The following is a 14,860-nucleotide window of genomic DNA, read 5'->3' on the forward strand; positions in this document are numbered from 1 at the left end:
TGAGTCTTTCCCCATGGCACAAACCATTTCCTGACCAGTAAAGGAGGCCATCAGCAGAGGTGCATCATTAGCTGCTTTTCATGTGTGCAATACTTGCCACTTTTCAACACTGATTTCCAAATTCCCTATTTGGAAAAAAAATAAAAATTAATTAAACTAATTATCATGATCTCATTTCTGGAAGCCTGCAAGTTCTTTGGCTAGTGAGGAGTAAAGGAACAATGTCTCTAGCTTGCCCTGTGAGCAAGTTTTACTTAAACACATTCTTGTAGGTATACCAAGTTTTAAAAAACAGAATAACTATAGCTTGTGGCAACATTAAAGAAGCCACAGCATCAACGCTTCCCACTCTCTCATGGCAGATTAAATGGGCATGAATCACCCTGAAAACTGGATAATTACATATTTACATAAGCTGTTTCAGCAGGCCTGCTCTGCATGGTTTTGCAGTTTTAGTTTCCCCATTTTTTTCTGGCATGAGAAACCTGCCCAAATTCAGTTCAGCTGCAGACTATAAACAGAATTAGGCTAATCATAATCTCCACAGAGCACAACCAAATAAAACTTCTCCGTAATATGTATATGTAATGTTTGCTGAGGACTAAAAAGTGCCAGAGCTTTAATATACTGGGATATTCAAGTATCTGCTTCCTTACAGTACAATATTCTGAAAATTACATATGGTTCATAGTTGCCAAATACAACCTGTGAAACCTGAAAAACTTCAGAGACGGAGTTACTACCAAATAATATTATTTGATCCTTTCCTTTGCTAATGCCTCCACGTAGCAACCATTCATAGCCAGGCTGTAGGATCTATCCCACCCTTTGTGTGCCATCTTTTTCTCCCCCTGAAGGAGTACTGCTAATCAAAAGCTTAAGCATGAAGAAAGGTAGAGAAGAAGGTGTAACTAAACTCTGCATTTAAGCAACATGAAAACCAGAAGAAATTAGTACCAACTATTAAAGCACTACAGGTCATTGCCACTTTAAGCAAAGAAGCAAGAAATCCCCTATAACTAATTATAAATTGTTAATTATTGTAATTAACACCGTTTCTTCCCTTCAATGTATTGATGTATGCCTCAGCTTCTAAAATTCATCTGAGACACAACACATACAGTCCTGTGTGATCTAAGTCTAACATAGTCCACGAGTTCTCAGAAAGACACCACCTTCCTCTCAAGCCCAGCTCCCCCTGATGAACTGACAGACCATGACACAGCAATGCACCACATGGCCCTGTAATGTGATCCTTCAAGATATGCAATACTGAACAATATGAAAGTTGTTAGATTATGAGGTTACTATAGCACAGTAGCATAAAGAGATGCCAGTTTGTGCTTTGCCTTGTATTGGCTCCATAATCTTCTGCTTTTCCTGCTCCTTTCCCACCTCACTTCCTTGCCCGGATCTGGGACACTGATCCACATGCAGCCCTTAGCTCCATGTGCAAAGCTGGAGCTAAGCCACAGTTGTCCTTCCCTTCTCTTGGTGCTTCTCCCTGGCTGGATCACTATTTTCTGAGAGGGAATTATGCTATGACAGAAGCTCCATATCTAAGGAGAATGCAAGAGAGAAGACAACCTCAGACTATTCAGCACTAACTCGTGGTGCAGCATTTATCAAGGCAATCTCAATCTTCCAGACACAGGCTCTCATCCCCTCAGCATGTTCAGATCAGCTGAGAAGTTATTCAAGAGAGAAATCCTCATACACAGCCCCCTCAAATTACTGTTTTACTAAATTTAAATTTAGTATGGCAAGATTCAAAATGCATCTTTTATGAAGAGTTTGGTGAAAAAAGCTCAAGAGTTCCAACTAAAAGGTTTCTTTACATGAATCTGACAGTAGAAAATCACTTATTTTACACCATCTCTGAAGATTGGGGGTTTTTGCTTCAAAACATTTCATTTCAATAACTAGAGACAAAACTCGAGCAAAATTACTTGTAAACAAAAGGCCTATAACACAATTGATTCCTTCAACTGTATAAGAAATTATTTTAAAGGTATACAGCTGCTAATTCAGATTTGCAAGTACATTTACAATATTCAAATTATCCAATGGAGAGTGATACTGATGGGGAAGGAACAGCTAATGTCAACAGAGATGTCAACATGATATACTTGTGGAAGAGATTAACAGGACTTTGATTTTTTTAGAAGTTTGTTTATATTCTGCAAGAACTAGAACTGTAGTCACTGTTTCTGAATTTCTTTGTACCTCTTGGAGTTTATGTGTATATCATAAGTAACCTGTTCCCTTACTCACTCCTACCCTCCCAGTCCACACCTGTGACCTCAAAATGCTTTAGCTGCAGATTATTTCTACCCTAAGCAGTACACTAAAAAACCTCCAAAACAACAATGAAAAACCCCAAAACATTAAAGCAGAAATACATAGTTAAGGACAACCTTCAATGCAGTAACCATGGACTCCTCTCTTCCTCCTGCTTCACATAAATGAAATTCCAGTATCTACTACAGAACCTATTCAATAAGTCTCCAGTAAAGACCAGCAGTGGCACAGTGGCACGCTAGCCACCACCATTCCCCGTTTTGTAACTTAATTAAAAATAATCCAAGGCCAGTTGTCATAGAAATGGTGTTGATTTTTTTTTTAAGCCAGCCTTTAACAAGCTGTTGATTATGGAAAGCAGGAAATGTGATCTGAGGTGGCTGAAGGCTGGTAGCAAGGCACAGAAGAAAAGAATGCATAGACCTTTTGCTGCTTCAGCCTCTGGAGTCTCTGACCACAGCAGTGATTTGATTTCATGGCTGCCCTGTACAGATAGCTGACATTACTAAATGCTACTCCAGTATCAACTTGTTAAATTTGAACCCAGACTCAGCATATCAATATACTAGGCCAGACTAACTGGAGTCAAGAGAAATATTTTGGGAGTTGTTTATTTTTAAATGAGTCACAATACACCATAATAATTAACTGGACTATGTAATTAAATGATTGCCATAGAATCTCTTATATTGGTCACAAAGACCAATAACAAATACAATGGTATTTATCCATTTTATTCCAGTGAATTGCTGAACTCCTGTGAAGTTAAATATGGTTTTTGCTTGGTTTAGTGGGGGAAGCTTTTATGGGTTTTGATAACATGTTTTATAGAATATTTACCTATTTACTGGTTTTACATAAAAATTGAAATGAGCCATTCAAGGACTGAAAGGTTCCTGTACCTGGTGTTTGTGTCAATCCATTGTAAACACTGCCTCTGGGAAATGAAACAAACTACTGCCAGTCCAGTGTCCGGGGAGGTTTTCTGGGAATGTTAGCTAACAGTCTAAACTTGGACTAAAATACAGAAAATTATTCATATATCAGTTCCAATTAAACACAAAATCCAGCAGTGCAAGTTGATGAGAAATGAAGCGTATGACTCAACATTTTTCACAATATACTTTCAAAACAATTGACACATTTTAATTAGTCTGGATCTAATCTGTTTCTGCTTATTGTGGATTTTACCCCGCACTTTATAGTGTGATTTTGGGACAAAGACTCACCAACCAATATGTATGCATGTGTAGATAGTGGTTATCTGTGATCCACTGTGAGTTTCATAAGGAAGCTTAAGCATAACTCACAGTTTCCCAAGAAGGAAAGAGCATTTTCCTTTAAACTCTAACCAAAAGGCACGAAAGAAGTCAGAAAGTGTACAGTGATCAGGCACTATTCTAAGGGCAACAAAAGACTGAAAATTCCAGACTAACACCTCTGATGTAACTGTCTTCCTAGTTTAGAAAGGGATTGTCATAATTATAAGGTCTTGGGGAAAAAGCCCTTTACCTAAACAAGCATGTTAGTTATATGGTAGTAGTGTCAAATCAATGAGAATGAGTTCTTAAAACAATTTTAGTAACCATCAATTGTTGCATTTTTATCAGCTTTCATAAGTAAAAATATTCAGACAATTTAAGTCCTCACAATGTTATTTAAACAAGGCTTAAAAATCCACTTTTCATGTGGCTTATGCTTTACTAACTGCCTTAAGAGTTAATAATAGCAGACACCTCTGCAGTTTAGCTGGACATGAATTTCATTACCAAAAAAATTATATATTTAATATAAGCCTTCTAGACCCAAGTACTATAATTTGAACAGCAATGTTGTTGGGAGAGGTATTAAGTTACTCTGAACCGCTCAGGCTGAAATAGTAGTTGGAAGGAGGAAAAAAAAAAAAGAGTGAGAGGAAACTCTGAAAATTCCTGTGGTTCAGGGTGTATACAGAAACAAATGGTATTTACAGTTTCTCTGCTCAAATAGGACTTATCTTTAATTCTACATACAACAAACTGTTTTGTAAAATAAAGCCTATCTGAAATAAAACTAAAAGATCACCCATTTTGTCCCATTTTAAATGCAAACAGCTTCAGTAACTATCATTAATTTACTGAAAAATTAGGTGTTTATAACTACAAAACTTAATCTGAAGTTTAAATACTCCCATGTCTCAATAACTAGACAAGAAAATCCTTCTGAGTTCATGTAAATAGCAAACTATTATTTAAAATCTATTAAATACATAACACCTATTCACCTATGCCACTGTATGTACCATATTCTAAGAAACTAATCTAAAACCCAAAGGTTACACATAATTAAAAAATTAATTTCCTTATGGTGATAATTTGACACCATTAGCAAACTCTGAAATCACTGTGCTTAAGTCTTAGTTACAAACTTCTATTACTTTCCAGCTAAATTTCAACTGCAAAACACCATCACATTTTTCTATAAACCACAACACTCACCTTATGGGGCCTCCACAAAGTGCTAGACATTTCCCTTTTAGAGGTTCCATATCTTTTTTTAACACCAGTTGTTTTTCCTTCATTCCCAGCTTTGAAGTGTATGTGCAACTGAGACGTCCTTGCACTATGACACTTGTATTTAAGGCTGGATAAGCAGCAAGAAACTTTTTGACGTGATCCTTCCAAGGAAACGCTTCTTTGGAAAATATGGTGAGTTTTGCTCATCTGTGCATTCGGTCTTCCTAGTTCATTTATATTAATCTGATATTCTGAATCTGTTTTTGAGGGCAGACATGCAGATGTGCTACGCTCCAGTTTTAAATGAGGGCATTTTGCACCAGAGTTCAGATTTAACTCTGGACTGCAAGAGCCATTAACCATTTCACTGCTTGATGCAAATGCTCTTTGTGTAAGATGAACTGAAAGACATGAGAAGCCATCAGGTACTTCTTCACAGGTTGCCTGCTGAGGACCATTTGAAATCTGAGTTTTGTCCTGTAATGATGCATTCAAATAAAGCGGTCGGATGTCTCTGCCCTCGCCAGAAGAGCAAACCGTTTTAGAGAGTCTAAGCCCATTGACTGCTGTTGAAAGGAATCCCTTGGAAATGGTCTGATCTTCTTTTTGTCCCAGCTCACTAGGAGAAATAATTAATTTATGAGATGTTTGATAGGTGCCTCTGTGTGGTAGTTGGCCTGAGCTTACTGGAGAAGCTGGAGGAGTACTGGAAGGACTCCTAGGAAAAATAACCAGTGATGAACAACGTCGCAATGGAATTTTAGTTTTCTTCCTCACTGACAAAGCATCTTGGTCAAAAGTAGTATTACTTCTATACAGTGTTTCCTGAGATGAGTTGCTCCTGGAGGGATTACATCTGTTTGCCGTGCTTCTACATGAAGAGTCACCAAGGGCAACACTACTACAGAAAGTACTGTCACTTGTCCAAAGAGAGCCACTGCCACTGTCACTGATGACACTGTTACTATAGGAACCTCCATCACTTGTGGTACTTGCACATGATCCATAGTCACTGCCAGCACTGCTGAACGAGCCACTGTCACTTGCTGCAATGCTGCTGAGGCTGCCTCTGCCCAGTGCAGCACTGCTCAGAAGGCTGTCACTAGGTCGATGATCAGCCACAGTTCCAGCACTACAGCTCCCTTCACTACCAATACCAATGAATGAAGTGTCTTCACCAGCAGCCACAGCATCACCAAACTGAGAACATCCACTCTGCTTCCTAGACTGCAAGGAAATGTGCAGTGAACTGCTCTTTTTTATCTGCAGTGAAGAAACAGTTGTGCTTTTCTCTTGATTAATTACTTGCTGCACTACAGGTGCATAAGCAGCTTGTCTAGGAGTTAGTTTCACTTGTGTAACGCTAGGTGCAGAATTCTCAGACTTTTTGAAGTACATACAATTATTACTATCCAAAAAATCTTCAGAGGTTTCTGATAATGGATCTGTGTTGCTTCTTTGGGTAGCAAAATGCAATCTTAACCGGCGTGCCATTTGTTCTCATTTCCATGCATGTTAGCAAATGAAACCCACAAAGATCCTTCTGCAGAAAGGCTACAGGCAGCTGCGCAGAACCCAGAGCTGGTAAATTGCAACAGTAAAAGCCCATAAAAGTTGCAGTCTTTGTCCTAATTTCTACAAGACACTAGCATTTGAAAAGAAAGTACCTCTTGAAATAAGTCAGCCATTCCTTGAACTGTAGTTTCTGGACCGTCGATTGCTTGCAGTCAGAAAGCCTTCACTTAAAAAGCACTTATGTTCCAAGGACCTCAGCTGCGACACGCTGACAAACACTACTGACCTTGTTTCAATTATACCTTCCAGAATTTGCATAAATGAATACTGTAATAGGCTCCCAGAACTTCCCAGTTCTAAACAGCAACGCCTGCTGCGGCTGCACGAGCTGAGTCAATGTGTCCGTACTTTCCTCAGCAGCGTATGACTACTAATATTTTTACCCATAGGTTTAGAATTACAGGAAGTTGGTAGGAATGAAGTCCCATATAATTGAGTATCAAGTCCAGGATTGAATTTCCAAATAGTAACCATGCTAGCAAACTGCTGAGGTCTGAATTATGCACAAACTAGTAAAATAAGCCTCCTCTCCCTTAAGAAAATGTTTTTCTGCACTATTTAAATAAAACTTGAAAGAAATCTGGCATTATCTTGCAATCCACATGCTGCTAAGCAATCACACTTTCTTAAGATCTGCACATAGTAGAACCCTCTGTTTATTAATTCATTATTTTAAATGAGGTGCAACTGAACAGGAGCCAAGAAAAGTTTTTCTGGTTAATAATTTGGCATTTGTTTTTCTTTCTAGTTTGACCTTTTCTAACTACAGTTGTTAAAGGTAGAAAGAAACAAAATTATTCTTACAAATGAAACTACCTCATCTTGTTTGCTGGAAGTCCAGAGTAAGGACACATTCATTACAGTTCAATGTGATTTGCAGATAGGCGACCAGCTACACAAACTTTAGAACACTGAACTAAGTATGCACAGAGATAAAAGGCATTACCAAACAGAATTATAGCAGAAAGCTATATGTATAATTAAAGCTATCTGTATAATTATATACTACTTGCCTCATATGTTCTTAACTAATTTTTAAAAGATATTTTTTCATTTATTAAATGAAATTATCAGCATGTCAAGAAGTTAATACACTGTCAATTTTTGCAAGAGTAAAGGGATCGAGAATTCCTACAAAATGTATCATTGGCTCATATAATCTGTAGAGGTCCTTTGCTGGCACCTAGTGGGACTTTTGATAAAAGACAATCTTGAATCTTGCTGTCAAGTGGGATTTCTGTTGTGGGTTTTGTTTTGAAAAACAACAATATTGGGTTATGAACGTACTTTTGAGTACATAAGCCATATATGATGCAGTACTGAATGCTACTGCACTAACATGAAATTACTTAGTGCTGCTGAAAGAGTACAAACAGAAGAGAACACTAGGCCATTTATACTTTTATAGGTCATACTACTAGGAGTTTTTTCTGCTTCATATTTATTTAACCTTTACTGTATTTTAAGCTAGAAGGCAGTAAAATTAACATTTATACCTCCTTCCCAAAAAAGAGCCAAGAATCAAATTCACAGTGCCTTGTTTGCAAGCAACAAATTTGTTTTCTAATTATACTCCAGGGTGTACTTAACCTCCATTACCTGAATTCCATTATTAGAATGCAGCAATAAATGAATACTAGCTTATTCATAAAAAGCCAACAAATACAACACTTCATTTATTTCATTATAACCAACAGCACTTCTTCTGAAGTTCGATGTTGGTGGGGGACTGGGATGGGGAGAGAAGAGGAAAGGAAAATACCATAAAAGATTCTTTTAGTCAATTTCAAAAAGTGTTCACATTTGAACCCAAAGCAACACAGTAAAAAAACCCCTTCAAACCAAACAAACCAAACACAAACCAAACACATCAGCAAGTGACCCTAAGATACTGAGTGAAAAGTAAAAAATGCATTTCTAAAGGTTTCATCTCTCCCCAAGAACAAATGTGTTAGTGGCACAGCTTGTAACACATTGGTGTGACACAAAGTGCAACCACTGGAGGTGTTGGTTTCCTTTAATGAGAGCATTACTTTCTCCCCCAGTAGATGGTCTGAAATGTTTTGTTCAATTTTACTAAAGAAATCCTAAGAAAACAATAAATTGACATAATTTGGTAACTCAAGGCTTAGGATTCCAGCAAGGCTTCTCAACACTTCTCTCCTCCTCAGCTACACCTGCACAGGTATTGCAGCCAGCTCCAGCTTTCTCAGGCTGTAGTAACAGAAGACGAAACACCTTTTGGTCACAGCTACTTAGCAAGGCACTTCTGATTTTTGACATGTGATGATGAATTAATAGAAGTGGGGGAGCTTGTCAATGCTAAATAACAATCATAGTTAAGGCAACAATTTGTCTTACTTAAAACAACCCAAGACATCTTGGATAAAAACACTGTTTCTGAGAGGAAGCTAAAGAGAAATAGGGAGATGGGAGGTTCCATGCACCAAGTGAGATGTAAACAATGAAAAATATAGGGATTTTATTACAGAACTACAGAGTGACTGATGAGGTCATGATACCTTGATCTCTAAATATAATCATGCATGGAGCACCATTTCCTAGCTGATACCAAAAAAATGTTTAATTGGTACCTCCCCATGTGCAAACAGATCAAACAACTTGTTCACGATTAGAGAAAGAATGTGAAAGAGTTCTCCTGGTGGAAAATACAAAGAAAACACTGGCCTTCTCCCCCAAAAATCAAGAATCCTACTTTCTCATCATGTCTTGTGGCTTCCAGGTGGTGGCAGCAATGCTCCAACAAGATGTGCAATGGACAGAGTATTTCAAACTCAGGAAATATGCTGTAACCCATAATACTGTGACCAGATGAAAAACTGAGCATCTTGAAAAAACACATTTAACCTCCCATGTAGGCCACAAGTGCTTGTGACCCTTTAACATTGCTTTTAAATAAATCAAAGAGACACCCTATTTGAAATACTTGGGACAGGTAATATCACCAGTTAAGCAGTAAATGGTCTGGGGGTGGTGTACTGCCTATAACCAAGAAACAAGCCTCTTCATTCTTAAATCTCATTATTATAGGCAGTTTGTACTTATATTTACACACATTTTCACTCTTCCCAGCCTCAGAAGAGCAGCACCTTGATAAAAGATATAATGGTTTACTGAACACATGCAGAAAGCTTTAGGAAAAAATGTTTTTCATGGCCAACACACACTCAAACACAAAGCACAAAGAGATCCTTTACTTGGAATGAAACTGTGTTTGGCGTGCAAGAGCACTCAATCCCTCCTATTAGTTCCAAACTCCTGCAGAGGGAAAGGTATTTGTTCCAGTGACAAGGATCATCAGTGAAACAGATGCAAGCGTCATGAGAGTACTGCTACAAGCTTACTCACTTACAATGAAACACAGACAAATGCAGGTAATTAGACATCTGGACACAAAATGAGAGCTTGGGTCAGAGGGAGAATTTTGATTTCACTAAGATAAAAGCACAAGCTAGCCTTATCTCACCAGTGACCATTCAGAGTGACACCTATCTACAAGATCCCAATCCACTGTTCACTTCTTGAGCTTTCCAAAGAAAATCCATGTATGCCTTCTTTCATGCTACTCTCACACACTGAAGAAGCTTCTCACATCACATATCAATACTGCTTTGTTTGTAGGGAAAAATAAACATCCAATGTAGAGCTTTCAATATCAGCAAAGAATTTGCTATCATGTGAACAGCACTATAAAAGAATGATGCTTTCATGAGTTAAAGCACATTAGAAGTTTACAATAATAATGTGACTGCTTCAGAGCTTCAGGAGTGTGGTAATCTCAGATAAATAAATTAATCAGGTCTGCCTGTAGCTTTAGGTTTCATTATAGAAATTAAGGTTCCTTGGGATGTTTTTTTAATCCACATTGAATCCTGATGGACTTGCTTTCATTTAAGTCTTTAATACACTGCAAAATTAACACAAAAAACCTACCAAACGGTTTTCATCAAATACTTCAAAAAGGAGTCTGTGTTTCTGAGGATTAACCTATGAAAAAGAAGAATAGTGATAATCAACACATATACTGAATTCCAGCACTTGTCTTCAGCAAAATCACTGTGTTTATGCAGGAGGAAAGAAATACTAAAGGCCTCTATAAAACAGGAATTTTATACCTTGCTGCCATTCCACTATGCAATGCATTTCTATTAGAACCAAAAAGCCATAACTGGTACTATCCCAAACTGTTTCTAAATCCATGTACATGCTTTTGAACATTCACAGAATAAAGAAGGCAACATCAAGACTGAAAATGTAACATTTGTGCCAGAGTTAACAAACCTATTTCTAAGGAAAGCAGTTTGTGAGCCTTTTAGAACATTAATTGTAGAGTTATTTCTGAATTAGGGAAGAGTTTTGAAGTAGGGAGAGTAGTGAGTAGTTTTTCCCAATGTGTCAGCATAATATCCAACAGGTAATAAGGCTACAAACAAAATCACTTACTCTAAATAAGAGTTCTTCGTTCCATTTTGGGTTTAGGGACTATATGCAGAGGAAGGAAAAAAAACAAAAAACAAAAGAGCATTAGTTATACTGATAATTCTGTACAAGTGTACATAATTTTTTATGAATTTTTGTATTTCCTACAGCTTTAACCTTTCCTCTGGAGTTTGATTTAAAAAATCCTCAAAACAATACCACAAACCCCAAACAAACCCCACCACACCCACATAGATAAGATTACTAACCTTTCTAATAGTTTTTGTCTGAATACTGGTAAGGACTCCATTCCCTGGATCATACAATGTCACTTTCACATATGGGTCACTGGTAGGGAAGAAAACCGAACAAATAGTATGCTGCTCTATGCCCTTTTTGGTCACCATTATCAGCAGTCAAGTTTTAAAAGACTTAAATTAATAGCAGTTATGTAACCAGGGGTTACAATTACTTTGCAAATACCACAGACATTTGTAATTACAATCATTTCCTACACAGTTTTAGAGATAAAACTAATATAAACACTAGTTGTGATAACGATCATTATCAGCTATGCCATTCTGTATATCAGTACAATTGGACTCTGTCCTCTTGCACAGTTATTTCTTGAGAACAGATTTAATAAATCCTCTCACATTTCAATATGACATGCATGAAAAAAATCAGCTGTGACTGAAAAATCTTGAAGTATTAACTATCTTAACACTTTAGAACACCTGGAATTTGAGGTACTTCCTCAAATATGCCACAATTTTACTAAATGTTCTATCACTTTGACAGAGCTTGAGTTTAACCTGAATTTTTCTGTTAATGAAGATGTCCTAATATTGTAGCTTAAAATGTCATACTGCCTTTTCCTTTTCTGTGGTACTAAACCCCAACATATTATATGAATATCTACTTTTCATGAAGAATCAAAGCATTCAATTGCTCAGAGTAGTAACAAAAGATGACCAGGATTGTCTGCCATACAGCAAAAGAGCATATGGTTTTCACATATTTAAGTTATGATGAGAAAAGCTGATCTGTTTTTGCCTGAAGTAAAAAAAATTGCACATGAACAAAACCTTTAAGGGAGACTGTCTGGCTTTAGGGAAAATATTAATTTCCCAAGAGAAATTTTTCTATTGCTAAACTGATGTCTCACACAGCAATTTTGTGCTACAATAACAACATTCCTGCACATATGCCAAAGCAGCTGACAGCAGAACTTGTACTAAACCATCAATACTTTTCTAGACCCTCTGTACAAAGGCCAGAAGCAAAAGTGGCTTTAGCACAAAATGCATTCTGCCACTTGACAACTCTGCAAGATCCTAAAAGCATTTCAATTTCCAACTCACAAGTCTGATCATCCCTTTGCTAAATGTTAAGCCACTGTTCCTCTGCACATAATTTGAGCTGAAACAGTCTTATAGCTGCCAGTGTTTAGTACTGTGTTCATTCCAGGTCTCTCAAGCACAGATGAAAACTCTGACTACAACTAAACTCTAGTTATTTTAACTGCAGCCTACCTGAAGTGAAATACAGACCTGGATCTATCCTCCATGGCAGAGCTATTTTACCATGCAGAGAATAAAACATTCCTCTACTTTGTTTTGCCAATATATAAGATGTGTCCAAGTCACACCTGGACAAGAAAGCAGATATCTTCACATTTACATAGTCTTTAATAATTTTATAAAGTTGCCAGTTGAAAGAGTTCAAAAGAGTTTGGATTTTTTTTTCCAAGAGGCACAGAATAATTTACTGAGAACTGAAGAGCTGTAGAAAGAAAATAAAGAAGCAGCTGTCCCTTAATACATTCGCAATATATTCTTACCTGGCTCCTAAAATATCCTTCTTGGCCAGACCAATTCCAGCTATAACCTTCACTCTGACAATTCGCGTGTTCTCCTTAAAAGCAAAGTAACATATTAAAGATGCATTCAGATTTATTTTTCAGGTCTATTTTTAATCAATAAAGCTAGAAGAAATTACGGGCATAATTTGGAGTTCACACTGAAAACTACAGACTAAACAATGCAGCCACTCTGTCTGACAGAAATAGCTCTATCAACTCAGACAAATCTGCACGGACCACAGAAGTTTTCACTGATGGTATCTCGGCATTCATCAGAGGGAGGGAAATAGACTCTGACAATATTTATTTCCTGGGCAGAATGAAAATGGTATAAAATTTATCATAATAGATTAATAAAGCAGTAATAAACTCTGGAAAAAATGCAAGAATAAAACATTCTTGCATCTATTTTTAATTAACAGCACAGAGAGGTCACACTTAAAATATCAGGATTTCTCATATGACCTGCCATCAGGGTATGAGTTTTTTAAGAAACCAAAAGATATTTTAATTACACATTATACCAATTAGCTTCACAGGAGTGACATAAGTAATTGCACTTCTGTTAATTAATACAGCTGCACAGTCCTACATGGCTCATCTGATAAGGTACTGAATTCAAGAGGGAAAAAAGCCCCCAACAGCTGTGACCATATCAGAGGAGGAAGACAAATGAGCATTGTTTCCCTGGAAAGCAAAAAGCTTTCCAGATGAAGGGCTGTTTGTAGGAGATGGTGGGCCAGAGACACTTGTGAGGAAAGCTGACCCAGTCTAGGTTAAGGAGTTAAACAGACACAAGAGCAATGGGTGAAGCAATAGACGTTCTCCCTGGAGGTTTCCTGAATTCCACATACCACTGAAAATGCTTTCTAAAGGAGATTCCTAGGAAGCACTAAGAATGTATTATCATTGGTCTCCTATCTAACCACAGGGCTAGACTCCTTAACCAACCCCAACTGGAATGGTTCTAAAAGCTAACGGAGAGGGCTGCATCCTGAGGCAGGAACTACTAGCTAAAAATGTAAAACTGAGAACAGACCACTAAATAAAAATAAAACAAAAAAGTAAGCAAGTTTCTCCCACCCTCTACAGTCAGAGGTGATTGCCTGGGAACTGAAATGAACATCTACAATGTCCACCTACTGACAAAACAATTGATTGTCCAAGTCACTTCCAGCCAAGTCACAAGTCTATCCTCGGGGCTCACCTCAAAGGAAATTGTCTCCTTCTAGAAATGCTAAGAGTTCAGAAAAGGAAGACCAACAAACAACCCCTCCCAGCACCAACCACTAGAAAGTGGCTGAAGCTTTCAAAATTCTTAGTCATAATCAGGCTTTTAAGGTACATAACATTATCAACAACAATTATGACAACAACAGAACCGACTGAATTTAAGAAAACCTAAGTAAAAAAACTATGTTGGCATCCAGTTAAGAAGAGCCATTTGTTAATGCTTTTATATATCATAAGTATCCTAACGTATCCACCCATCTTACATTCTAAAACAACATTGAATTTATCTTCTACCAATTACTTGGCTTCAGTGACATTCGACATCAGCAAGTTTCTGCAGTGATTCAGAAGAGTCCCATGTGTGCATTTCCCCTCTCCCTGAGCATCTCTGCACTGCACCCAGAGCACCCTGAGCCCCTTCCAACAGGAGGATGGTCCTCAGTCACAGCCCACGGGACCCAGCTCACAGAAATCAGCTTTACAAACAACCCCACCTTTTCCTTCTCCACACTGATGTAGGACACACAGCCCTAAAAGACAAATAGGTTTTCTTGTATCTGCATTCAGTTGCTTAGACCACGAGATTTGTTCCATTATTCAAGCATGAGAAGAACAAAAACAAGTCGATGCTTTTGGGCACAGGCATCCCAAAGCCAGGCTTAATAGTGTACCAGTGTAGTCCACACAGGAGAGACCCCAGAACAGGATCTATGCTCCTGAGATTTTAAAGTTGGCTCAATCACATGGTTTGTTTACTTCTATCATAATAGAAATATGAAAGCTATTTTACAAAAAGACAAATTGCTTTGCACATAGCCTCAGGAAACTAGAAGCCACAAACCCAATGCTGGCATGCTGAAGGTTGATTTAGACATGCCTTGCTGAAAGAAAGGTTATTATTTATTTGGGGTCAGTGCCAAACTAGGACAGCATTTTAGTTAGCTGAGAAGAG

The 14,860-nt window shown here is 37.7% G+C and overlaps 1 protein-coding gene across 2 annotated transcripts in view; it reads right to left on the reverse strand.

The window, feature by feature from the left end:
• The window catches only part of NEDD4 (NEDD4 E3 ubiquitin protein ligase), a 48,799-nt gene that overhangs the window by 26,432 nt on the left and 7,507 nt on the right, over window positions 1-14,860 (reverse strand). The window contains exons 2-5 of one of the 2 annotated variants that reach the window (XM_066328479.1): window positions 12,655-12,728; window positions 11,081-11,159; window positions 10,836-10,874; window positions 10,326-10,379 (exon numbers count right to left, since the gene is read on the reverse strand). In XM_066328479.1, coding sequence (XP_066184576.1) covers window positions 10,326-10,379; window positions 10,836-10,874; window positions 11,081-11,159; window positions 12,655-12,728 — 246 coding nt within the window. Of the gene's footprint in view, window positions 1-4,778; window positions 6,704-10,325; window positions 10,380-10,835; window positions 10,875-11,080; window positions 11,160-12,654; window positions 12,729-14,860 lie in introns of those variants that run through there. The other variant, XM_066328478.1, reaches the window with a different exon arrangement.

Source organism: Sylvia atricapilla, chromosome 13 (assembly GCF_009819655.1).
Source record: "Sylvia atricapilla isolate bSylAtr1 chromosome 13, bSylAtr1.pri, whole genome shotgun sequence".
NCBI lineage: Eukaryota > Metazoa > Chordata > Aves > Passeriformes > Sylviidae > Sylvia > Sylvia atricapilla.